The sequence below is a fragment of the Vipera ursinii genome, assembly GCF_947247035.1.
Source record: "Vipera ursinii genome assembly, chromosome: 3".
NCBI classification, from domain to species: Eukaryota; Metazoa; Chordata; class Lepidosauria; order Squamata; family Viperidae; genus Vipera; species Vipera ursinii.
Genome location: NC_139516.1, coordinates 116798482 through 116825382, shown reverse-complemented (window position 1 = coordinate 116825382; position 26901 = coordinate 116798482). Strand labels below are relative to the sequence as shown.

Here is a 26901-nt window from a genome sequence, read left to right as displayed (position 1 = left end):
ATACAAATTATAATACTCCTTTTATTTAATGTGCTTAGTATTTTATTTCCGAAAGAACATGCCATTCTTCAAAGTCAAATCTTCCTAAAACAGTTATAATACATCCAAATTAAATTAAACCTGAGCATTTCTTCTTCTAATGCTATTCATCTTAATACTGTATTTTCTGTATGTTTTACCAGAAGCTGATTTGTGGATAACTACCTACTGTACTGCAGTAATAATAAATTATTATTTATGCCTACCTTGAAGGAGGCAAAAATAGCCATAACAATAATACTGCCATCAGCTTACTATGTATTTAGCAAATACATGTAGTCCTCAACGTATGACCACAATTGAGCCCAAAATTTCTATTGCTAAGCAAGACAGTTGCTAAGTGACTTGTGCCTCATTTTATGACCTTTTTGCCACAATTGTTAAGCAAATCACTGCAGCTGTTAAATGAATCATGTGCTGTTAAGGGAATTTGGCTTCCCACATTGACTTTGTTTGCTGGAAGCCAGTTGTGAAGATTATAAATGGTGATCACATGACCCTGGAACACTGCAACTGTCATAAATACATGACAGTTGCCAAGTGCCTAAATTTTGATCATGTAACTATGGGGATGTTCCAATGGACATAGCTCTGAAAACTGGTCATCAGTTGGCAGGTCGAATCCCGAGTGCCGCGTAACAGAGTGAGCGCCTGTTACTCGTCCCAGCTTCTGCCAACCTAGCAGTTCGAAAGCACGTAAAAATGCAAGTAGAAAAATAGGGACCACTCCGGTGGGAAGGTAACAGCGTTCCGTGCGCCTTTGGCGTCTAGTCATGCCAGCCACATGACCACGGAGACGTCCTCGGACAAGCGCTGGCTCTTCGGCTTTGAAACGGAGATGAGCACCAGCCCCTAGAGTCGGAAACGACTAGCATGCATGTGTGCGCGCGCACACACACACACACACACACACATATATAGTATTTGTTAAGCATTTTAGAATACCTTGCCAGCCCAAATACGGGCTAAACCTCCCTTTAATTCTTTGTTAGCAATCCAAAAAAATTTACACACACACACACACACACACACACACACATACTGTTATAATTAATTAAGCAAGTTGCACATTTCTCAATTCCTTGCCTTCCACTTTGATTGATAATCATTTATGTTGATCAAATGACAAACAAAATTCTGGGCACCAAAATAATATTTAAGGCTGCCACAAAGTGAAGTGAAATTTTGCCCTGTAAGCATACATCTTTCTATGAGCAAGCAAACATTGTTATTTAAATATCTTGTATCTCCAGGCAAAGAAAACACTGATTTAGTACAGCTGTCAGCTAGTGTAGAGAGGCATCCAAGGTAAAAAAAATAGTTCATTTTATTACTTTAAGTGTATAATATACACTTACAAAATAGCAGTGAGGAGGGGACAATTGCGGTGAGGAACTGCCTCCCAGAATGTAATGTGCCAACGGATACTACTTTAAATTCAGGTGAAAGGCTGCAGAGGAAATTTAGGGAAGAGGTCAGGGCAGCAGATAAAATATTGCTGAAGCTGCTGGGGAAACAAGATGGCTCAAGATATTAGAAATAGGGCTTTCACATTACTGAAGAATACAGGGAAGCAGTTCTTTCTACAGATGATGGTGAGGAATGTAGGCAATAGTTCAAAATATGCCACAAACTGATTAGTTTCTTTACACTATCTCTTAGAGACATTTTTTTCTGCAATCTTTTGTTTTTTTTAAACTCCTTGCTCTGTTTTATCTAACTCTCATAATCACCTCAGTTCTCCAAATGCCTATCCTACTGTAGCCAAACTTAAACCTTCCCCAGTCACATCAAACGTCAGAGAGAAGTACTGAAGGAAAGCTTTTATATGGAATACAAAAATTATTTAAGAACTGCACAGTTCTCCATTTTTATATCAAAAATGGAAAACTGTTAGTGAGCTATGTGAGGGACAGATGTAATACTACAGAAATCACACCAGTTATACAACTGTGATAAGCATGTATAGGACTCTCCTGCTGTTGTTCCTCAACAAATGCTGTTCAAATTCATGCAGCTCTATATTAAGGATAAAGTCATTGACAGCCTTATTTTGTTCTGAACCTCCAGTCACTACCTTTCTTGAAGAATACTTTGACTACAAAATTATTTTCTCTCTAATTAGTGCTCCTGAATGGTCCTTTAGCATGTTTAAGAGACTAACTGTGCTTAGAATTGCATTTGCATCTTTGCTCTGTATTTGTTAATGAATTTGTTCCAGGAATACAATAGCAGACTGAAATAACCCCAATTCTTACTGAATTTATTCCCAAAAACATTTGTATAAAACTTCAGGGTTTAGGGATGGCTGCTTATTGGGTGAAAGATGGCATGTGTGTTTTAAAGCCAAGCTGAGTAGCAGTATCCACCCAGCTTTGGCTGATCTTGGAAAAACTATGCAGGGTCAGATCTGATTACTATTTGCATGAAAAACCATCAGAAAATCCCAGAGCCATAGGCTTGACTGGAGAGAGAGAGAGAGATTTTATTTCATTCATTCATTCATTTATGGAAGAAGGCAATGCAAATCACTTCTGTACTACAGGTAGTTTTTGACTTACAACAATTCATTTAGTGACCATTCAAAGTCAGAACAGCACTGGAAAAAGGGACTTAGGACGGTTTTTCACGCTTATGACTGCTGCAGCCTCCCCATGGTCACATGATCAAAATTTGGATGCTTGGCAACTGGTTCATATTTATGACGGCTGCAGTTTTCTGAGGTTATGTGATTACTGTTTGTGACCTGATGAATCTGGGGGAGCCAGGTTTATTTACCAACCATTTTACTAACTTCATAACTGCAGTGATTCACTTAACAACTGTGGCAAGAAAGGTCATAAAATGGGGCAAAATTCACTTAACAATTGTCTCACTTAGCAACAGAAATTTTGGGCTTAATTGTGGTCATAAATCAAGGACCACCTGTACTGCCAAAAATGCTCTGTGAATAAGCTCATGGATTCCCTAGGAGACAAGTTAAGTGATTTTTAAAAAAATCTTAATTTCAAAAAGGAAATTCCCCCCAAACAGAAAACAAGTAACAAAGCTACATGTAATCATAAATAGCAATATGAGAAATACAGAATATACTATATATTATGTTCTGCCTGATGGTTAAACTGAACAATAAATTAATTTGGACAGGTTCATTATATTCTTTAATAGTTAGAACTTTACATAGCATTCTAGTCATTGGCTTTCCTGGAATGAGCAGTGTTTGGCTATTTGTAACATCAGAATAATTTTTTAACCCTTTTCTAAATATCTATGTATTTTTCACAGGACACCCAGTCTTCTGCAGTCTGCTGGCACTTGGCTGCCGTGGTACACGCTGACCAGATCCTTCTCGGTTGCTATGATCAGACACAGGTTGGTTCCCAGTTGTTGCAGAAATGGTTCTGGCTCTCCCTGGAGGAAAAGAAAGGCTAAGTTCAGATATTTATTATGACCAACCTATCAACTTTTAGGATTGCTGGAATATTTTAAACAATTTTGAAATGTATCTAGGGATGTAAATCTAACAAGCTATAAGATCACAATATAAAAGACTAAAAATATACTAAGGTAGTCGTGCTAAGTCGTTTCCGACTAGGGGCCGGTGCTCATCTCTGTTTCAAAGCCGAAAAGCCAGCACTTGTCCGAGGATGTCTCTGTGGTCATGTGGCCGGCATGACTAGATGCCAAAGGCGCACAGAACGCTGTTACCTTCCCACCGTAGTGGTCCCTATTTTTCTACTTCCATTTTTACATGCTTTCGAACTGCTAGGTTGGCAGAAGCTGGGACGAGTAACAGGCACTCACTCTGTTATGCGGCACTCGGGATTCGACCCACCAAACTGCCGACCTTCTGATCGACAAGCTCAGCATCCTAACCCACTGAGCCACTGCATCCCTAAATATATATATGAAGCTTGATTATGCTATTAGCTAGTTCTTGTTTTCAGCAGTGAGTCTCAGGAAAACAGATCTGATAAGCAGTGATTTGGATAATTCAGCTACTGTTAAGGGTCTGGAGTAGCTGAATTATCCAAATCACTGCTTTTCAGATCTGTTTTCCTGAGACTCACTGCTGAAAACAAGAACTAGCTAATAGCATAATCAAACTTCTTCTTCTGGACCCTCACATATTCCCTGCAACTGTTGAGCAACATGAAAATGAACACAACGTCTTTCAACTTTTTCCAAATTCTATCCTTTTCTTATAAATCTGCAGAATCACAGAATTGGAAGAGATCACAGAAATCATTACTGCAGTCCAATCACCTGCTCAGTGCAGGCTGCACTAAAGCATCTCTGACAGATGATGATTCACTCTCTCTTTGAAGACTTCTAATGAATTTCTCCCCACTCACAAAATGTGCTTTGTATTCTTGAAATAAAAATGAATTATGTATTTTAGCAGTGTAGCCTAACCCGACTGCTCCACAACCAAACTATTTTGTTAAGAGCAGCATGTAGTACTAGAGGTGGTGTTTTCTTTATGTAGGGAAAATTACTTTGTAAAATAATACTGCTACCCAAACTCCAAAATCCTCTAGTTGATGTAAAGAAGACTAATCCGTATAAATAAGTTTACAATCAGAACATCTTTAGTCAAAGACTAAAAGGTACATTTTAATTCTTAATGGGTACAAATTTTGGTTCCCTTTTGATAAATGTGCCAATTTTTCCCTGTGGGCCCAACTTCAAGAAATGTTCTTTTCCATAAAAGTCACAAAACTAACATTTTGTTAAGCTCAAATGTTATTCTAGTAATGGTTTGGAATCTTCACAATGTTGCAATAGTTCATGGCTTAGAACCCTGATTTCCAATTTAAGAATTAACAGTAAAAGAAAAAAGATGGTGTTTCTTTCTGTCAATGACATGAAGATGTTCAAAGCCCTTGGCTTTTATAATATTTAATGAATCTGTACTCAAAGCACTCTAACAAAAATGATATTCTTAAATAGTATCACAGAGCTTGTTGGCATCCAAATATATCTGAATTATTCCATTAATTAATTTTAAGCCATATTAATTTTATTATTCAATGCATCTTTGAAAGTATCTGTCCTTGATGTATGCCTTATGTAACTATGTCAGCACTGGCCACCATAGATGGTTACCAGCACTAACACGAGGAAATGGAAGAATGTAGCAGAAAATAGCACTTTTACAAGCCAATTCTGGCTTCTGGCTTTGAAAGTAAGGACATGGACAGAAATAATACATTTTTTACACACTCTCTCTAATGGAAGTTAGAGCTTATGGGGTCACTTCTGTCATGTATGACAGGAAAGTGTTTAATTTCACCAAAATTTTTTAATAATGTTGGACTAGATCTTTGAACCTTTTCCGTTAAATTTTTTAAAATCCAGTCCCACAAATCTATGTTTCACAGCAATGACTGATCCTTTCCAAACAAGAATCAACATTTTGAAGAAATTTTTCTTTTCAGACTTCTTCCAGATATCTCACACTTATTATATGATCCACTAAATCAGAGAAAGTACATTAATAATTTACTGGATCCACCATTCTCTTCTGTACAGACACAAAATTGCGAGTTACCTTAAAAAAAGGAATGAAGGAAACCTTTCACTATCCTCAGATGCAAACAAAACTTTCCTCAGATACAATAATCTTAGGGCAAGGATTTAAATCAGTGTTCTCCATGGAGATTTAGAAAGGATAGTTCACACTGGTGTGATTCCTAAAAAAACATTTTCTGTCCCAGATATTTGTCATCTGTAGAAGCTGCTGCATTGTCTTCTGCTTGCAGAAGAAACTTAGAAGCTCCAGAAATTTGCTAACTGGAGTAGTTGGTGGAACAATGACAAAATGAGATAGGGTAGAGAATGTTTCTCAGAAAAGTATAAGCTAATATTTTGGGAATAAAAAGTGAACGCCACATATTTATATTTAAAATAGGGTATTCCACTAAATGTGTGTTGTAAAATGTGCCCCAAATTGATTAAGAATATCCCATTCAGGTGTCACAAAGCATACGAGTCACAATTCTGAATGTCAAGGATCAACATAATATCTTAATGCAAAAAACTTTATGAAGGTTGAACATGTTGATGGAAGAAGAGACATAGAACAAATATCTTAGAAAAATAACTCTGCCACAAAAAATATAATATCTTGCAACCTAACGTGCTAGATGAAATAGATTCTTCAACCAAAAGTTTAATACAGTATATATTTAAACATTTCCAAATGACTGGAGGGATTTACAGTGCCAGATAGATAAAAAATATTCTATACTTGACCTAAATGATGCAATAGCAACAGTATGATCCAAATGAGCTATGCTCAATCTGCATGCCATTTCCTACTTGGTGCTACAGATATGGGTGGTTGTAAAACTCCTTTCAGAAAACACAAGGAACTTTCAGTCATAATTCACAAGGTTGCAGTGCTGCAAAGACGATATATTTGGAGGCATGTACTAGTGATGTACAAACATTTAAAATTTAAAATGTTTTGACCTAAAAGAACCCCCATTTTGGAGCTGAAATTCTCAACACCTGTTCCCACCTTACCACAAGCATTCCAAGGCTGTTCCAACCTTACCAGAGGTTTGGTACTATTCTAAATAATCTGCTTTAAACTCTAAAAAGCTGTTGTTTCACATTAGAAACAGTCTGCATATTAATAATACACTGTATACTGAATAAAAAATATAATGGGCTCCCCCAACCTTTCAACTGAACCATGATATCCAGGACTGAAAAAATCACTAGAATGAAATGAATATCGTTTGCACGGTGTTCAGAATGTGTGAACTTAAAGTAATGAGTACGTTTACTCGGAAGCAAATTCTGCTGAAATCAAGAGTTCTTAGTCCAAGTAAGAACTTTTTCAAATCTGAAGGCAAGAGAGTCACTTTCCTTTCTCAAGACTGCCCTAAAACCCAGTAGATAACAACCTGCAAAAGGAGAGAACAGGCAGCAAGAAAACTGGAAAGAGCCAGGGGGACCTTGAGAGAGAGGCGAGCAAGCTGCAGCAGAACCGTAGACCGCAGCCTTAGGGACTCTTATTCGTGGAGGTCGAAGGACAGAGGAAAGTAAGAGTGGCGCAGGGATTTTACTGGCCTTGGCAGACACAATTGGGGGCTCTAATTCAAAGAGAGACACAGAAACAAATTAGAAACACCACAAGGCTACAGACACAAAAATAAACATGTGAATCTATATTTTACATACTTTAAATGCTATTACACACCAAGTAGTAATATTGCTTTTTTGGGGTTTGTTGTTTTACACACATGCAGCTCCTAGATTGAAGAACTGTAGATCCACATACAATTCTAAACAGCTTGGAAGTATTTAGGAGAAAATGGGAGCTAGCTGCTCTATTAGGTTTAATTGTTTCATTTTCGAAATAATTTGGGGATGCCACAAATAAAGACACTGTGTAATATTAATTTTTGTAAAAGATCTTTAATGTATGTATTTCAAGGTAAAGGTAAAGGCTCCCCCGCACATGCGTGCTAGTCGTTTCCGACTCTAGGGGCCGGTGCTCATCTCCATTTCATAGCCGAAGAGCCAGCGCTTGTCCGAGGACGTCTCCGTGGTCATGTGGCCGGCATGACTAGACGCCAAAGGCGCACGGAACGCTGTTACCTTCCCACCGTAGTGGTCCCTATTTTTCTACTTGCATTTTTACGTGCTTTCGAACTGCTAGGTGGGCAGAAGCTGGGACGAGTAACAGGCGCTCACTCTGCTACGCGGCACTCGGGATTCGACCCGCCAAACTGCCGACCTTCCGATCGACAAGTTCAGCGTCCTAACCCACTGAGCCACCGCGTCCCTTCTATGTATTTCAAAGCCATCCTTAATTGTATATTATACAATAAGAGCACTATCAGTAAAGTTCTATTCTAAGGTATATGCAATGAGGCTAGAATTTAGCCTACACAGCTCAGGGAAAGGAAATGTACTGGCTCTATTGCTACAATCTTAGCACAGTCTATCTCTTCCAAATCTAACAGAGCCCCAGAACACTTAGTACACATTACAAGTACACTGAACCATAAATAGTACAGCAATTTAAATGTCTCTATACTTCATAAACTAATCATACTGCTTTGTTTTGATTAAATGCAGTCGTGTAAAATAACATCCCCTTGGATTTTTTTTTTAATAATTACAACATGAAGGTAAGGACAGTTTACTTAAAGCTTTTAAACTAGCTTTTTCTCTTCACAGACAAATTCACAGTAAATGCTTAAATGCTGCTTAGTAAAAGAAATATAAGTGAATTAATGAAATTCAAAGAAGCTTTGAAGCACATAATGCCTGAACAGAAGTGTTAGTTTTTTGTAGCAACAACAGTTGCAGCCAATTATTTTATTTTACTGGTTCTGATTAGTGGGAAAGATTCTTATACGACAGTAACTCTTGCATGCATAACTTGAAAACTGCTCTCTTATATATTTTGATATAACTAGTAGTTGAAGAAAAGAAAGCAACAAAAAGTGTCCTTGCAAATAAATGTCTCTATGAAGAATGGCAACCTAAAATATGGAAGTATATTTCAATGTCAGAAATAATCTTACATTTGAGAATCAAGTCTGATACAGAATTTAATTCAGCTTAGAAACCATCCATAGATTACAGTTCTACATACAGATGTGAGGTTTCTCTTAGCAGGAAGCTTTACAGTAATAGCTTTTGTTTGATTTGCTAAATAAGGATAGGATTTAGAATATAAAGGAACATTTGTTAATTTTTTATTCTGACATGATTCATATTATACTGCCTATTGTTTTTAATTATTGAATATTTGCTTGAATTTATTTACTGTATTTCAATCCTGTCACAATCCAAAAACTCTTGGTGGTTTTTATGAAGCATTTCAATATTTTTCTGAAGTCTGCAGCACTAAATAAATGTTCTTCATTTTGTTATTCTATTTTACGTTGCTTTTAATTCCCCCCCTTATTTATCTTTGATACTTTTTTTCTTGATTCTGTTCTTCTATTGAAATAAGCAAACAAACAGGAATTGCACTTGTTCAGTGTGGCGCAAGGTCACCCAGCTGGCTTTATGTCTAAGGTGGGATTAGAACTCCATGGTTCCCTTGGTTTACAGCCTGATGCCTGAACCACTACACCAAACTGCGTTTAATTGATATACTACATGATTAAAAACTCAGTTGAAGTTATAGGTGGCAGAACTAAACTTCCATCTGTAATACAATAAACTCTCTTAGAAAGTGTTTTATTCAAATGCAACCAGCTTAAAGTCAATGGCAGGTAACCCTAGCACAGGGGTGTCACTCTGCTGGCCCATAGGCCAGACGCATCATCTAAAATTAATTATTATTAAATAGCAGATAAAATCTAATGAGCATCAGAATACCTCTTTAAGCTAAATTTATGAGCAAAATAGCAATTGCAATTCAGACCTTATCAGTAAGTATGGGAAATTTAAATATATTCTATTTCATTACCACAACAGTATCACTGTCATTGTGTACTTTCAAAAATCCATAGATTCATTAGCAGTTGTTTCCAATTTCTGATAGCATTACAGTTTTTTCATGATTTTCCAAGACTGAATGAAATCTAATGCATTGCCCTCTTTGAACTACAACACCTCCAAGTAGCACTCAGCAAGCAGTCCTCAATGGAATTACGTCTACATGAAGAGTACCATAAGGTTCTGTCTTAGAGCTGTACTCTTCAACGTCTTCATAGATGATCGAGATGAGAAGGGGAACTCATCAAATTTTCAGACAACACCAAGCTGGTGGGAATAACTAATATTTTAGACGATGGACTCAAGATTTAGAAGGATCTTGGCAGACTTAAACATTGGGCCCTATCCAGCAAAATGCAATTCATTGGTGAAAAAAGTAAGGTCCTATACATAGGTAAGGTAAACCAAATGCACAGATATAGAATAGGTGGTATCTGGCTCAACAGTAGCAATTGTAAGAGAGATCTAGGTGTCCTAGAAGATACACTTAAGTATGAGCCAGCAGTTTGCTGCAGCTGCCAAAAAATCTAAGGCAGTCCTAGTTGCATCAACAGAGGGGTAGAATCAAGATGATGTGAAGTGTTAGTAATGCTTTATATTGCACAGGTGAGACCACACTTGTAATACTATATCCACTTCTGGTCAGCACAATACAAAAAAGATGTTGAGACTCTAGAAAGAATACAGAGAAGAGCAACAAACATGATAAGGGATCTGGAGGATGAATCATATAATGAATGATTGAGGGAACTAGGTATGTCTAGTCTAATGAAAAGGATTAGGGATTATATGATAGCAGTCTTCCAGTATTTGAGGGGGCTGCCACAGAGGAGGAGAGGCTCAACCTATTCTCCAAAGAACCTTAGGGCAGGACAAGAAATAATGGGTGGAATATTATTAAAGAGAGATCCAACTCAGACCTAAGCAGAAATTTCCTGACAGAGAACAATTAATCAGTGGTATGGCTTGCCTCCAGAAGTTCTGGTTGCTCCAGCACTGGAGGTTTTCAAGAAGAGACTGGACAGCTATTTATCCAGAATGGTATAGGGTCCCTTGCTTCAACAGGGGACTGGACTAGAAAACCTCCAAGGTCCACTCCAACCCTATTGTTCTATGTTTTGTACCACTGGCTAAGGATGATAAAAATCACAATCCAATACCTATGTAAGCTATTGTACTGAGTAGAGCAGCCTATGTAGGTAGTGAATTGCAAAGAAGAATGATTTACAAGAAGAATGTAACTGAATACTGACTTCCGGTTTTGACTTTGCGGTGATGCAGATGCAGGAAGAAGGGGCTCCATCTTTTGCATTTGGTTTTGCCCTGCTGGGGGACCCTGGAAAGGGTCAAAAGTTGCCCCGTAAAGGCAGCAAGTAAGGAGGGGACTCTCGTTGATCGTGGGGAGGGGCATGGAAGCCCTCCCATTTGATCCAAGGAAGCCCTCCAAACTGGCGGGGGAAAGACGCTGCATTCATGTAGCTAGTCCGAAGCTGCTGACAATGGAAGTCAACAAGCACTACCAAGCAACTTTACAGCAACATAGATGAAACTGGGTGAGACCTGATCCTTTCTTTATAATTTAAGGACCTCTTCCTGAAAATCTGCCCAAAGCATTCCCCCCCCATGAAAGAGGGAAAGGGAATTTCCGCCCCATTCTTTCAGAAAAGAAAAGTGGCAAATTAATTACTTGGGGAAAATGGCAAAAGCTGTAAGACTTATTTGGAATTAATATATACATACAGCTTGAAAATTTGCAGACTAAAAGTGTTTTTAAGACCTTTAAAAAAAACTTAAAAAGTTTACAATATAAATTTTGGATCTAAAAACTGGAAAGCGGTGTTGATGACATCTAGTGGCAAATTGCAGCACTACAACTTATTTATGCCTAAAAGCAACCTGGCTCAAAGCCCAGAACTAGATAAGACTTTGGCTGGCTTTGGAAGCTTTCACTATTGAGAAATGCAGTTGAGAAAAAAGGAACAGGCTTGGGGGATGCTTATCTCTGTGGCAGAGATAACAAATATTCTAAATTTGGCCTGTCTGAATTTTGAACATAAATACTGACTTTCAGAACTGTATTGTGGATTTATTTTCTTGTGGAAGAAACACATGGAACACTTTGCATTATAAATCTTGATTGTTAAACAACCTTTAATTGTTCTTTTTTTCTCCCTGGACAGAAAGGATATATTTCCTACTGGACAGAAAAAATTGAATTTTACTTATATCTGCTATGGGGAGATTCAGGAAAAGACAGTTGATTGGATAAATTTATAAAGGCTACTTAAAAAAAATAAAATGGATGATTCATACTCAGTTTTAAATAGTAAAACACCATCTTTAACTTCTGTTCCCAGTAGCCTTAACTTGCCATATCACCAAGAAAATACTGATGAAACACAGAAAGAAATTCTCTCCATGTTGAAATTAATACAAAAACCAATTACTTTAGCTGATGAGCAAATTAAAAATAACACAAAGGAGATAAAAGAACAATTTTCTAATTTAAATTTACAAACTTAGAAAACAACTACAGAGAAGGAACCAGCAACCCAGAAAATAGAAGGAAAACTAGAGAATGCTGACACAAACATTGATGATCTATAGGAAGAAACTAATGACCAGACTCAGATAAATGAAAACTCAGAAGACACAATGATAATATTGGAAATGGAAAAGACATTTTATAAACTAAGGTTTCAGTACATACTGGATGACAAGGAAGGAGAGCTGATGGAATGGAAGATAAAGTCGTTAACAGAACTGTGTGGAACGGGAGAAGGAGGGAGGTGGTTTAATGAATATCAACAGGCTAGCTCTTCCAAAAACACTTTAACCAAATTGTTTCTCTTGTTTCAAATAATATATACAAAAACAGAGAAAGAATTATTTGATGATCCAAATGCACTGACTTGGAAAGTTAGTTGACATAGAAAGAAAGCTAGAGCAAGATTGAAGGAAACAGAAGCTTTGACCTATTAGAGGGGATGCTATATTATTAATTAGAGGTTTGAATATGGTTAAGAATAGATTGTTAGAAACAGAAGTATTATTATAACTAGATAGTTAGGATTTGTAATCAGAATGTTGTATCTTGGTATGAAAAGGGAAATAAGAGTATGCTAAGAACTTTGAATAAGGGATGCTTTTGGTTGCCCAAATATAACTTGTTTTGAAATTATAAATGATTGGGATACTTTGAACATGGATGGGAAATTAAAACTGAAAAAAGCAAAAATAGGATACGGATTAAATAAGTGGAAATTGAGTGCAAATGCAATTAAGGTATGCTTTGTTTAATAAAGATATTCTAAACTAATATTATTAACACTATTAGAAAAATGTATCAAATGTTGATAGGCAATTGTATGTTTACAAACAATAACAAGAATTGTATTTGCTTAGTGCGGGAAAATGGTTATTGCCAGAAGAAGAGAGGCTGTACTGGCGGGTTTAATATTGGACTTAGTTGGAAGAAGCTTACATGTACCACAGAATCACCCATGGACTCAGTCATCACGTTGTCTATGGAGCACTTGTTTTGTGAAAATAGAAAATTAATAAAACATTTATTAAAAAAAAGAATGTAACTGAATACTAAATGTTACTGTTAAGTGTGGGGCCACAGTTTAGAGTGGATAATCAGTTAAGGAAGCAGAAGAATGAGTTAAGGATAAGAAGGATAAGTTAACGCACCAGTTAAGGATGAGAAGCAAAACATCTTCAAGGAAAAACAAAGTCCAGTTGCCTCTTGGAAAAAACACTTTGGGGACAGTTAAGGAGATACTTAACTATTTTCTACTCAACTCTCCAGGCACACTTTTGAGGAGTAATACATGAACTATCTTGACTGGGATTTTTTTTTAAAAAAATGTAGTGCCAAGTCTCTTTCTATCATACCTAGAAAACTGAAGGTGCGTATTTCTGCAAGTCACCATTAAAAACTAAACTGGGAGGTGATTTTCTTTTTATCTTACGTGATAGGGTGGTCTGGGGCGAATGGTAGAATGGAGAAATAGCAAGAAAGGGGTTAAGACTTCTCTTAGACTTGCTTTTCAAACTCTTCCCTCCCTCAAAAGATTTTTTATGAATAAAAATGTTTGCCTTCTTAGATGTACTGATGTGCCCTTAATTTAATTCAGAGGTTTCTTATAGCAAGGAACAACCTAGTAAGAGCAGTAGCAGTATCCTCCACTATCAGAAAGGACACACTGATTTTGTATGTTATCCTAAGCCAGTTTGCTTAACCAAGTTTTCTTGAAAGACAATCATTTTTGATGTATGAATTCAACATGAGGTTTTATTACAACTCAGTCCATCTTTTTAGACCTATAGTGCTTTTACAACTTGGAAAAAAAATAGGACTGGAGTGTGGAGTGAGGAGGGTTATATAAGAACAGGGAGTAGGTGAATAATATGACATATGGTCAAAATTCATTTTTAATATTATTTAAGTCTCATAGATGGGACATCAGAGATTTCCCAGTATTAGGGAAAAAATCCCCTCAGAATAAATTCAACAGTGTTATGTAAGATCTTACTAGGAATGTTGACATTCAGGGAGATAATCTCATGTTGCCAGAAAAATCAAGACACAAAGACTAATAGAAGAGAATATCAGGGCTGAATTGTGGAATTCTCAGTGCTCTCTGAGCTTGGTTGTTTGCTTGCAAAGATTTCATTAGTCAGCTAGCGCTTGTAGTGATAAGTTGGATAATGCAACAACTGCAGGCAAACAACCAAGCTCAGAGAGCACCGAGAATTCTACACAAGGGCTAACACAAATGCTCATAATGTAACTGACAAGAGCCATGAAAGAGAACACAACACACAGTAGAGCCTATTTTTTATCAACTTCCGTTCTTGCAAGCTAATTCCCCGTTGATAAATTGGTCTTCTACTGCTCTTCATACTTTCTCCTGTTCAGTTTTAATACTTGAAAAATTCACCCTAGAACCGTACACTTTCTACCATTAAGTTAGGTTTTTGCTGTTTAAAACCTCCATTTGATCAGGTTGCCTTGCTGCTCTTCTAGTGATTGACACTAAGCTAGAAGCTATAGAAGTATTGGATGATATATGCAGTGCCAAGGACAATTATTGTTACAAATGCTCTGAAGAAGCTTAGGTTAACAACCAAGGTAACCTTGATATTAATTAACTATTCAAACGTGCTGTTTTCCCCTAACACACGATAGTTAGCAGCTGCCATTCTAAAACCAAACAGGCAATATTTTTCATTGCTGAACAGAACACAGAGTGAACTGCAGAGAAACAGTAGCAATATTATGTTGTCCTGAGTCATACTTACAAAGAACCATCTGTAATGCAACAGAAGTTTATGGCTGCATATTAATGAAACAGCTATTATTTAAATTAGAAAAGCTTACTCCAGAAAGCCTGATAAATTTTTAGAGTGAAAGCAACATAAACTATAACACTGCACTACTTCTGTTGTTATATTTAATTGAAAACATGCCAGGTCAATATATACAAAGTATAGCACTATATACTTTGTACATACTGTAGAAGGAACCCCAGTTTTGGCTCAGAAAATATTAGGTCCAAACTCTGGCACAGTTGAAGCAATCAGCAAAGATAATACTCAGATGGATAATTCAATGATCTGATACAACATATGACTGTTCTATATGCTTCTAATGATAAGTTACTTGGAAAAATAACACCATGCGGAGCTTAAAAATGCAGTAAACTGGGATTTAACTTTTTTTTAAAAAGCATACATTTTGATGTGTTATTTTTCAAGAAATGAATGCAACTTATATTGTTGGTGGATACCAGAAGAGACTGAACAAACAAATAAAGCAAAAGCAACAACAATATTTTGTAAATTTTAATTCCAACTACACAAAGTGAACTGTTCGAAAAATACAGACATTAAAAGCCTAACACTTAGTAATTCTAGAACGTTGTCTCAGATCAAGAATATCAGGACATTAAAAAATTAGCATAACTCTATTGTGTCTGCAGAATGTTTGTCAAATAGAAAATTATCAAACTATTGTGTAGGTAATCTTCCAAACATCCAAATTAATCATGTCACTGCTGCTCATTTCCTGCCTTAGACCAAACCCTGACTCTGAAGCATCCTAATACATGCGTCTCAACAAACAGGAGAACCACTGACCTCGTACTGTATCAGGAAGAGCCTCAGTACTAACTAATCTCTGCCCAGCACACATAGAACGCAACATCTGAAAGACAGCCAAAGGTGCCACATTCATGCGTAAAAGATCCAGCAGAATCCTACGGAGAGAAAATAAATGTTAAGAATGTAATATTTTCATTTATTATTTGCAAACAGGATTTCTTGATTACAGTACCCGGAATCCATTGTTTCTGGGTCGTTAAGTAAAATTAACAAGTGTTTAAAAGAACTGATGGACTACAGTACTCCATGACTCAAATACATACATGTTTGGGAGCCCCACCCCAAAAATATAGAAACAAGAGAATCCGTTCCAGTTCAAGTTTTATTTCAGGCAATAATGTATTTGAGGATTTTCAGAGGTAACCAGCCTTTCCACTACCAATCAATCTGAATCTAGTTTAAACTATATCTGAGATTGACTTACGCTGTTTTGATTTATTTCTGTACCTGCTGCTACATCAGAATACTATAAGTTTATAGTCTTGGATTCTTGTTCTTCCATAGGAGCATTGATTATGCAGCAATTATTCTTTCTAGACTGACTGTGTCTGCTTGCCAGGAACTGAAGGCTTTACTCAGGGCTGCTGAAAAACACATACTTTAACCCTTTCTCACAAAAATAGAAGAGAACAAGCTTCCACCATTCCCATTTTATTTATTTGACATATACTGTACCCTGCAGAAACCAAATAGCTCAATGGTTTCTATGCTCAACATAGTAGCAAATCTCCATTACCTTTAATATGTAATACATGTGTGCTGACAAGTATAGAATTTTGGTTCCTTTATGTAATTTATGATTGAAATTCTCTCCAGTGAAAGCATAAGCTATCCATTCAATCACAACGTCCTTGTGAAATATCATTCACTCCTTTAAAATAGCTTCTCTTTATCTTTGATATAACATCATGAAGTAGGGTTATGGATATTGAACTCTTTCAGCTATAACCCCATGATTACAATATAAAATCAATGGGAACTCATTTTGCCCCCTCACTGGGACTAGAGATCTTGATTTTAAAAATTACTTGAAAACAGGTGTTGCACTTACAAGTTTGTGATGAAACGTAAAAGACAGAGCTATGATTTCACAGTTTTAATAAAAATCCAACTGAAATTACCATTAAATCACACTCCTCTGCACAGAATGAGCTGTAAGAGTGATGGCGAACCTTTCAGAGACTGAGTGCCCAAACTGCAACCCAAACCCCACTTATTTATCCTTGGATGCCGGGTGGGCGTGGCCCACTGGGTGGGTGTGGCCTACTGGGTGGGTGTGCTTGGCATGGGCGTGGCCTACTGGATGGGTGTGGCCATCTTAACGTCACTTGCGTCAGGGGCACTTGTGCAGACCTGGGCAGGACTGGGGCGGACCTGAGGATCTCTGGCACCAGGGGTGGTGGTACCAGGGCGAGCGCTGGGGCATGGTCCCCTGGAGGAGCCTCACTGATCCTCAGGCCATACAGGGGACCCCTGGATGGTGGCACAGACTGCCTGGAGCCCTGTGCAACGGAGGTCAAGCGCCCAGCCCGGCCCTTGAGCTCCCACAGCACCAGGACCCCACAGCCCTGCCTATCCTAGCCGCACTTCCTCGAGGGGATGCCCAGCTGCATTTACCTCCTCCTCAAGGCTACTGCTTCTGTGCTCACTCTCCTTGGCCAGGTTGCTCATGGTGGGTACAGGAGGGCAAAGTGCGTGGGTCAGAGGGAGGCCCACTCCCTCTCCACGTGAGGGAGACCTGGCTTTGTAATCAAAGCATCCTCAGCAATAGGATGGGAGACCATCAGGGGATGGCGAAAGGGCAACAGGGCTGCTGGTGGCCAAGTGCTAAGGCAGGACTTCCCTCAGACCCTCCCTCCCTCTTATCCCAATCTCCTTCCTTCCTTCCTCCCTCCCTCCCCTCCTTCCCTGCCTCCCTCCTTTTCATTCCCAACTCCTTCCTTCTTTCCTTCCCTTTCTTTCTTCCTGTTTCCTTCCCTTCCTTTCTCTGTGCCCAGGAAGGGATGAGGGGAGGAGGAGAGGTTAGTAGCGCTTATCTCAAAGAGTGTTGGAAGAGACCTTTGAGGTCTTTAGTCCAAGCCCCTGCTCAAGCAGGGGACGTATACCATTCCAGACAAAGGAATATCCAATCTCTACTTAAAAGCCTCCAGTGATGGAGCAAGAGATCATACTGAAGTGGGTGGGGGAATAGATGATATTGAAGGGGGTGGGGGAAGAGATGATCTTAAAGGGAAGTGAGGAGTACCTGTATCTTTAAAACTATCTTTTAATTGCAACTCATGCCAATCTGGGCGGCAGAAGCGTTTTCCAAGCCTCCAGAGCACGGAACGGGCCGCTTGAGCGCTCCAAAATTGCCGCGAGGCCATGGATGCGAGCTCCGGAGGCTTGGCAAACGCTTATGCCGCCCAGATCGGCTGTGAGGGGTGCACAAAATCACTCTGCAGCCCTAGATCCAGGCAAAAGCATTTCCAGGCCTCCACAGTGCGGATTGGGCCACTTGTGCGCCCCAAAATCACCGCAAGACCATGGATGCAAGCTCCAGAGGCTTGGCAAATGCTTATGCCACCCGGATCGGCCATGGGGAGGGCGCCAAATTGCATTTTCCAAGCCTCTGGAGCTCGCATCCATGGCCTTGTGGCAATTTTGGGGGGCGCACCTCGTTCTATGTTGATTTCCACTTTAAGATCATTAAGACAAATTGTCACCATTGTTTTTTTTATATATTGATTGTAGTAAGTTTGTGTAAGCAGTGACTATGCCTTGGCCAAGCAATACACTGGCAGTAATGCAAACTCGCATATATTCATCCTTAAACTGATGTCTAAATCTGCAATGTGAAGATTTATTGTTCACTGTTTTGGATAATAAAGGTCAAAGGTGCTTCAGAACACATGGGATCATTCAGGTAATACTCAACAACTCTTTAAATTACCTCTTTCCCCAAAACGCTGATCCTTTGTTTCCATAGTACCCATCTGACCTCAGGAAAAAAGTTTGATTTGAGTTGCAACAGATGTCACTTATGTGCCTCAAAATGCCTTTTTTCTTTTGAAGCTGAAATGCAGCACTAATATTTGTATCCATCTTTTTCATTCTATAATTTATGTATACATTTTCAGGCAGATTGTATATAAAAAGGATGAAAAATCAAGAGAATTGTTCTTTCAGAGAAATTTTTAAACTTGGTAATTGCGTGAGCTCATTGGTTCTGTCTGAAAATATATACCAGTACATAGTTCTTGTGAATTAAATCATTAGAAAAAGATGTTATTTCAAAATGGTATCATTTGCATTAAAATATGTGGAATCAAATTGATCTGTCTGTATATCATAACAGCATCAATAATGAAGACAAGCACAATCTGTTGCCAAAGCTGAGGTATGATTTGTGCAATATACAGATTCAACATAAAAGTCAAAATATTCACCGAGAATCCGAGAAAAGGAAAAAAGAATGACATTGCCATAGATGTCTAGCACAGGCCATCCAACCAAGCAGAAGAAAGAGATGAAGCTTTTGCTAATCAGTTATTATTATTATTATTATTATTATTATTATTATTATTATTATTATTATTATTATTATTTATTGAATTTTTATACCGCCCTTCTCCCGAAGGACTCAGGGCGGTGAACAGGGCATATAAATAGAAATACAAAAGTTAAAAAAAGAATTAAATAATTGCCCAATTAAAACAATCAGAATATGAAACCCATTAAAACCCTAACATTCCCCCATCAGGCCAGGCCAGCTTGTTCGAATAAATGGGTCTTTAACCCGCGCCGGAAGGAGCGAAGATCCGGTGCCATCCGGAGCTCAACCGGCAGTTGGTTCCATAAAGCCGGAGCGCCCACAGAGAAGGCCCTCCCCCTGGGGGCCACCAGCCGACATTCTCTGACCGGAGGCACCCTGAGGAGGCCCTCTCTGTGGGAACGCACAGGGCGGAGGGGAGTCGACGCCGGCAGCAGGTGGTCCCCGAGGTATTCCGGACCCATGCCATGTAAGGACTTAAAAACCATCACCAAGACCTTGAACCTCACCCGGAAGACAACTGGTAACCAATGCAGCTCGCGGAGCAAAGGTGTAACATGGGAGTACCAGGAAACTCCCAAGACAACTCTCACGGCCGCATTCTGTACCAGTTGGAGCCTCCGAGTGGTCTTCAAGGGAAGCCCCATGTAAAGAGCATTGCAGTAGTCCAGACGAGAGGTCACAAGCACATGAGTGACCGTACACAGGGCATCCCGGTCCAGATAGGGCCGCAACTGACGCACCAGGCGAACCTGAGCGAAGGCCCCCCTAGTCACAGCTACTATGTGATCTTCTAGAGTAAGCTGTGAATCTAGGAGGACTCCCAAGTTGCGAGCTTTGTCCACGGGGGGTAAAAACTCACCCCCCATAGAAAGAGATGGAACATTTTGAATGTCCTGGGATGCCAGAATGTACAGCTTGTCAGGGTTGAGCTGAAGTCTGTTCCTCCCCATCTAGACCCGAACCGCCTCAAGGCAACGGGACATCACAGCGAGGGCATCACTGGGGTGGTTTGGGGTCGAAATAAAAAGTTGGGTATTTAACTAATGTATGTAGGAAACACATCACAATAGTAATGGGGGACTTTAACTATCCTGACATCAACTGGGAGACAAATTCTGCAGCAGGTGGGAGATTGAACAGGTTCCTTATGAGCCTAGTTAATAACTTTGTCATCCAAAACATAGAGGAGGGAACCAGAAGGTCAGCTACACTGGACTTAATTCTTACTAAGAGGTGAAATGATAGAGGGGGTTGAAGTTCCAGGAACTCTGGGTGAGAGGTACCATGTCATATTGGAATTCAATATAATGCAGACACAAGCAATATAATAAAATCAAACTAATGTCTTAGACTTTAAAAGAACTGATTTCAACAAATCAGTTGAAATATATCACTATAATACCACTGAAAAAGAAACATAAGAAATCCAAGAAGTAACCAGCATGGTTGCATACAGCATTCTATGATAAACTGAAAGACAAAAAGGATAAGTATAAAAAAATGGAAAGAGGAGCACATAAATAAGGCAGAATACCAACAGATAGCCCGAATCTGCAAAGATGAAGTCAGGAAAGCTAAGTCTCAGAATGAAGTAAGACTTGCAATAAATGTCAAAACTGATGAAAAAAATTCTTTCAAAATATATTTTAAAAAGGCAAGGAAACAATTGAGCCACTAATGGGAGAAGATGGCAAGGAAGTGAAAGGTGGCAGGGAGAAAGCAAAGCTACTTAATTCATTCTTTGCATCTGTCTTCACACAAGAGAGAAAAATAGTCCAACCTACCAAAAGCAGAACTGTAAAAGATTAGGAATACAAATTAAAATAGGCAAGAAAATAGCAATAGAACACCTGTGCACCATAGATCAAATCACCAGGACCAGATGGATTACACCCTAGAGTTCTAAAGAAACTGGCATGTGATCTTGGAATCACTGAATCATATCTTTCAAAGTTCTGGAGAACTGGGGAACTACCAGAGAACTGGAAAAGAGCTGACATAATTCTCTATAAGCCAATCAGCCTGACACCAATAGATGGGAAGATCCTGGAAAAGACTGTCAAACAACAAACACCTACAGTAGAGGCAAATAAAGTTACAACCAGAACCAACATGGGTTTGTCGGAAATAGATCATGCCAGACAAATCTTACTACATTCTTTGACAGTGAAATGCTATGGCAGACATGTCAAACACAAGGCCCGGGGGCCAGATCCGGCCCGCGAAGTGGTTTCATGTGGCCCGCGAAGCCATCCTGGAAACAGGGAGGGAATGGCCCCCACTGCCTTGGCCCTGGCCCAGAGACCCTCCTTCTGCCAGAGACCCCCAGATCTGTCCCACTCCTGCCCAGGCCCCCCATAGGCACCCTTGATGCCAACGCTGTAGAGCTGGCCACACCCACCCAGTAGGCCATACGCACTCTAGCCACGCCCACCCAGTAGGCCACGTCCACCCAGGCCACACCCACCTGCCCCCCTGAGGGCAACCGCAATGCTGATGCGGCCCTCAGTGAAATTGAGTTTGACACCCCTGTGCTATGGACATAATTTACTTGCACTTCAGTAAGGCATTTGATAAAGTAGATCACAATCTACTACTTGATAAGATAGAAAAATGTGGGTTAAACAGCATCACCACCAGATAGATTTGCAATTAATTGACTGCACTCAACATGTAGTCCTCAATGGAACTACATCTACATGGAGGAAATTATGCAGTGGGATACCTAAAGATACTTGTCTTAGGCTCAGTACTCTGCAATATCTTCATAAACAATTTAGAAAGGGAACTCGTCAAATTTGTAGACAAGAACAAGCTGGTGGGAATAGCCCACACCTCAGAAAGATAGGATGAAGATCCAGAAGGATCTTGACAGACTAGAACACTGGCCCCTATTTAACAAAATGAAATTCAATGATGAAAAAAATAAGATTTTACACTTAGGCGAGAGAAAATAAATTTTTGTTGTTAGTTGCGAAGTCGTGTCTGACCCATCGCGACCCTATGGACAATGTTCCTCCAGGCTTTCCTGTCCTCTACCATCTTCTGGAGTCCATTTAGGCTCACGCCTACTGCTTCAGTGACTCCATCCAGCCACCTCATTCTCTGTCGTCCCCTTCTTCTATTGCCCTCAATCTTTCCCAGCATTAGGCTCTTCTCCAGTGAGTCCTTCCTCCTCATTAGGTGGCCAAAGTATTTGAGTTTTAGCTTCAGGATCTGGCCTTCTAAAGAGCAGTCAGGGTTGATCTCCTCTAGGACTGACCGGTTTGATCGCCTTGCAGTCCAAGGGACTCGCAGGAGTCTTCTCCAGCACCATAGTTCAAAGGCCTCAATTCTTTGGCGCTCAGCCTTTCTTATGGTCCAACTTTCACTGCCATACATTGCAACTGGGAAAACCATAGCCTTGACTATACGCACTTTTGTTGACAGGGTGATGTCTCTGCTTTTTAGTGTGCTGTCTAGATTTGCCATGGCTTTCCTCCCGAGGAGCAAGCGTCTTTTAATTTCTTGACTACAGTCCCCATCTGCAGTGATTTTGGAGCCCAGGAAAATAAAATCTGTCACTACCTCCATTTCTTCCCCATCTATTTGCCAGGAATTGAGAGGGCCGGATGCCATGATCTTGGTTTTCTTAATGTTTAGTTTCAACCCAACTTTGGCACTCTCCTTCTTCACTCGCAACAAGAGACTCTTCAGTTCCTCTTCACTTTCTGCCATTAGAGTGGTATCATCTGCATATCTTAGGTTGTTGATATTTCTTCCAGCAATCTTAATTCCAACTTTTGACTCCTCTAGCCCTGCCTTTCTCATGATGTGCTCTGCATATAAGTTAAATAGGCAAGGCGACAGTATACAGCCTTGCCGGACACCTTTCCCAATTTGGAACCAATCAGTGGTTCCGTGTCCAGTTCTCACTGTTGCTTCTTGGCCCGCATATAGGTTTCTCAAGAGACAAATAAGATGTTCTGGTACTCCCATCTCTTTAAGAACTTGCCACAGTTTGTTATGATCCACACAATCAAAGGCTTTAGCATAGTCAATGAAGCAGAAGTAGATGTTTTTCTGGAACTCTCTAGCTTTCTCCATGATCCAGCGTATGTTGGCTATTTGATCTCTAGTTCCTCTGCCTCTTCGAAATCCTGCCTGTACTTCTGGTAGTTCTCGATCCACATACTGCTGGAGTCTAGCTTGTAGGATTTTAAGCATAACTTTACTAGCATGAGAAATGAGTGCAATGGTGCGATAGTTGGAACATTCTTTGGCACTGCCTTTCTTTGGAATTGGAATGTAAACTGATCTTTTCCAATCCTGTGGCCACTGTTGAGTTTTCCAAATTTGCTGGCAAATTGAGTGTAGCACTTTTACTGCATCGTCTTTTAAGATTTTGAATAGCTCAGCTGGAATACTGTCACCTCCACTAGCTTTGTTGTTGCTCAGCTTTTCTAAGGCCCACTTCACTTCACATTCTAGGATGTCTGGCTCAAGGTCAGTGACCACCTCATTGTGATTATCAGGGACGTTAAGCTCATTCTTGTATAGTTCTTCTGTGTAATTTTGCCATCTCTTCTTAATCTCTTCTGCCTCTGTTAGGTCCCTGCCATTTTGGTCCTTTATCATGCCCATTTTTGCATTGAACGTTCCCTTCATCTCTCCAATTTTCTTGAAAAGATCTCTGGTCCTCCCTATTCTATTGTTTTCTTCTATTTCTTTGCACTGTTCATTTAAGAAGGCATTCTTATCTCTTCTAGCTATTCTTTGGAATTCTGCATTCAATTGGGCGTATCTTTCTTTTTCTCCCTTGCCTTTTGCTTCCCTCCTTTCCTCAGCTATTTGCAAAGCTTCCTCAGACAGCCATTTTGCTTTCTTGCATTTCTTTTTCTTTGGGATGGTTTTGGTTGCTACCTCTTGTACAATGTTGCGAACCTCTGTCCATAGTTCTTCAGGCACCCTGTCTATCAGATCTAATTCCTTAAATCTATTTGTCACCTCTACTGTATATTCAACGGGGATATGATTTAATTCATACCTGACTGGCCTGGTGCTTTTCCCTACTTTCTTCAGTTTAAGCCTAAACTTTGCAACAAGAAGCTCATGGTCTGAGCCACAGTCAGCTCCTGGTCTTGTTTTTACTGACTGTATAGAGCTTCTCCATCTTTGGCTGCAGAGCATATAGTCAATCTGATTTCTGTGTTGACCGTCTGGTGATGTCCATGTGTAGAGCCGCCTCTTGGGTTGTTGGAAAAGAGTGTTTGCTATGACCATCGTATTCTCTTGACAAAATTCTATCAGCCTGTGCCCTGCTTCATTTTGTACTCCAAGGCCAAACTTGCCTGTTATTCCGGTTATCTTTTGGCTTCCTACTTTAGCATTCCAATCCCCCATGATGATAAGGACATCATTTTTTGGTGTTAGTTCTATAAGGTGCTGTAGGGCTTCATAGAACCGGTCAATTTCATCCTCTTCAGCACCGGTGGTTGGGGCATAGACTTGGACTACTGTGATATTGAATGGTTTGCCTTGGATTCGAACTGAGATCATTCTGTCATTTTGAGGATTGTATCCCAGTATTGCTTTTCCTACTCTTTTATTGACTATGAAGGCTACTCCATTTCTTCTGAGGGATTCTTGCCCGCAGTAGTATACCTGATGGTCATCTGAATTAAATTCACCCATTCCTGTCCATTTTAGTTCGCTGATACCTAAGATGTCGATGTTCAGTCTTGTCATCTCTTGTTTGACCACGTCCAGCTTGCCTTGATTCATGGATCTTACATTCCAGGTTCCTATGGAGAAAAAATCTTTACAGCATCGGACTTTCCTTTCACCACCAGACATATCCACAGCTGAGCGTCCTTTCGGCTTTGGCCCAGTCGCTTCATTCTTTCTGGCGCTACTAGTACTAGCCCTCTGCTCTTCCCCAGTAGCATATTGGACGCCTTCCGACCTGAGGGGCTCATCTTCCAGCGTCATATCGTTTTGCCTTTTGGTACTGTCCATAGGGTTTTCATGGCAAAGATACTGGAGTGGGTTGCCATTTCCTTCTCCAGTGGATCACATTTTGTCAGAACTCTCTGCTATGACCTGTCCGTCTTGGGTGGCCCTGCACGGCATAGCTCATAGCTTCATTGAATTACACAAGCCCCTTCGCCACGACAAGGCAGTAATCCATGAAGGGGAGAAAATAAATACCACAATATAAAAAAAAAGTTGTTGAGAGTCTGGAAAGAGTGCAGAAAAGAGCAACTAAGATGATTAGGGGGCTGGATGCTAAAACATATGAAGAATGGTTGCAGGAATTTGATATGTCTAGTCCAGTGAAAAGAAGGACTAGGGCAGGGGTAGGCAACCTCGGCTCTTTTATGACTCATGGACTTCAACATGGCTGGCTCAGGAATTCTGGGAGTTGAAGTCCACGAGTCATAAAAGAGCCGAGGTTGCCTACCCCTGGACTAGGGGGTGACATGATAGCAGTGTTCCAATATTTGAGGGGCTGCCACAAATAAGCAGGGGTCAACCTATTTTCCAAAGCACCTGAAGGCAGGACAAGAAGAAATGGATAGAAACCAATCAAGGAAAGAGCCAGCCTAATGCTAAGGACAAGTTTCCTGACAGTGAGAACAATTAACCAGTGGAACGGCTTGCCTTCAGAAGTTGTGGACGCTCCATCATTGGAGGCATGTAAAAAGAGACTGGACATCCATAAGGTCTCCTGCTTGAGCAGGTTGGACTAGAAGACCTCCAAGGCCCCTTCCAACTGTTATTCTGGTAATCTAACTGACCCTCACCTTCAATTCACTAATAACACCATCATATTACTAGCTGGGCCCTGTACAACTCTTATCAGTTTTTATTACCCCCAAACTATATATTAAATTGTAGTCTAAGAAATAGGAACTTCAAGCCATTTTATTATACAGGCTAGGGCAGGGGTAGGCAACCTCGGCTCTTTTATGACTTATGGACTTCAACTCCCAGAATTCCTGAGTCAGCTATGCTGACTCAGGAATTCTGGGAGTTGAAGTCCATGAGTCATAAAAGAGCCGAGGTTGCCTACCCCTGGGCTAGGGTTAAAATTGCAGGCAAAACTTAAATAGACACACCTCTTCAAGAGGGTTGAGTGTTATTATCTACAAAGAAAACAAATTAAATGCTTTAGGCAACTATAATCTCATTGGGCGAAGAAGCGTCCCGTCACTATCTTCCATCTATTTCTTTGCGGAGGGGAAGAAAAGCGGGTGAAATACCCTAACGCAGGGGTAGGCAACCTCGGCTCTTTTATGACTCATGGACTTCAACTCACAGAATTCCTGAGCCAGCCATGGCTGGCTCAGGAATTCTGGGAGTTGAAGTCCATGAGTCATAAAAGAGCCGAGGTTGCCTACCCCTGCCCTAACGCCTTTACAGTTCCCAATAAGCAATGGCCACAAGCTTGCAAGACCTCAACCTCCGCTCACTCACCTAAACACTTCCGGGTCAATGGCGCTCCCCGCAGCCTGCGCAAGTTCGAAGAGTTCCTCTTCTTCCCCCGTAAGAAGCTTCCGCCGAGCTCGCGATCCAACAGCCGTAGCCCCCTTCGGTAACCCTGCCGTCTCCATCACCCACCCGATATCCCAGAGGCGCCCTCCGGCCTCACGTTCACTTCCGCGGGCAAAGCATCTCGGGAATTTAACGAGGAACTCAGG

At 40.1% G+C, this 26901-nt stretch overlaps 1 protein-coding gene across 1 annotated transcript; it reads right to left on the bottom strand.

The window, feature by feature from the left end:
- Positions 1 to 21: 21 nt before the first annotated feature.
- LOC310638339 (mitotic-spindle organizing protein 2B-like) lies at positions 22 to 26901 on the bottom strand. Its single transcript, XM_083359339.1, has 4 exons — positions 26678 to 26901; positions 15661 to 15779; positions 7008 to 7145; positions 22 to 3450 (listed from the first exon to the last, which is right to left on the bottom strand). The coding sequence occupies exons 1-4, from the start codon at positions 26812 to 26814 to the stop codon at positions 3308 to 3310; spliced, it is 537 nt and encodes a 178-aa protein (XP_083215465.1). The 5' UTR covers positions 26815 to 26901; the 3' UTR covers positions 22 to 3307.

Bases quoted from the DNA above. Each gene is read 5' to 3' on its own strand.
- LOC310638339 (XM_083359339.1), bottom strand. From the start codon at position 26,814: ATGGAGACGGCAGGGTTACCGAAGGGGGCTACGGCTGTTGGATCGCGA. The intron at 7,146-15,660 runs GTCAGTGGTTCT...TCTTTGAATTAG, and splicing joins TCTTCCTGATACAGTACGAG to AGCCCCCAATTGTGTCTGCC. The intron at 3,451-7,007 runs GTCCCCCTGGCT...CTTTTCCTCCAG, and splicing joins TTGCTCGCCTCTCTCTCAAG to GGAGAGCCAGAACCATTTCT.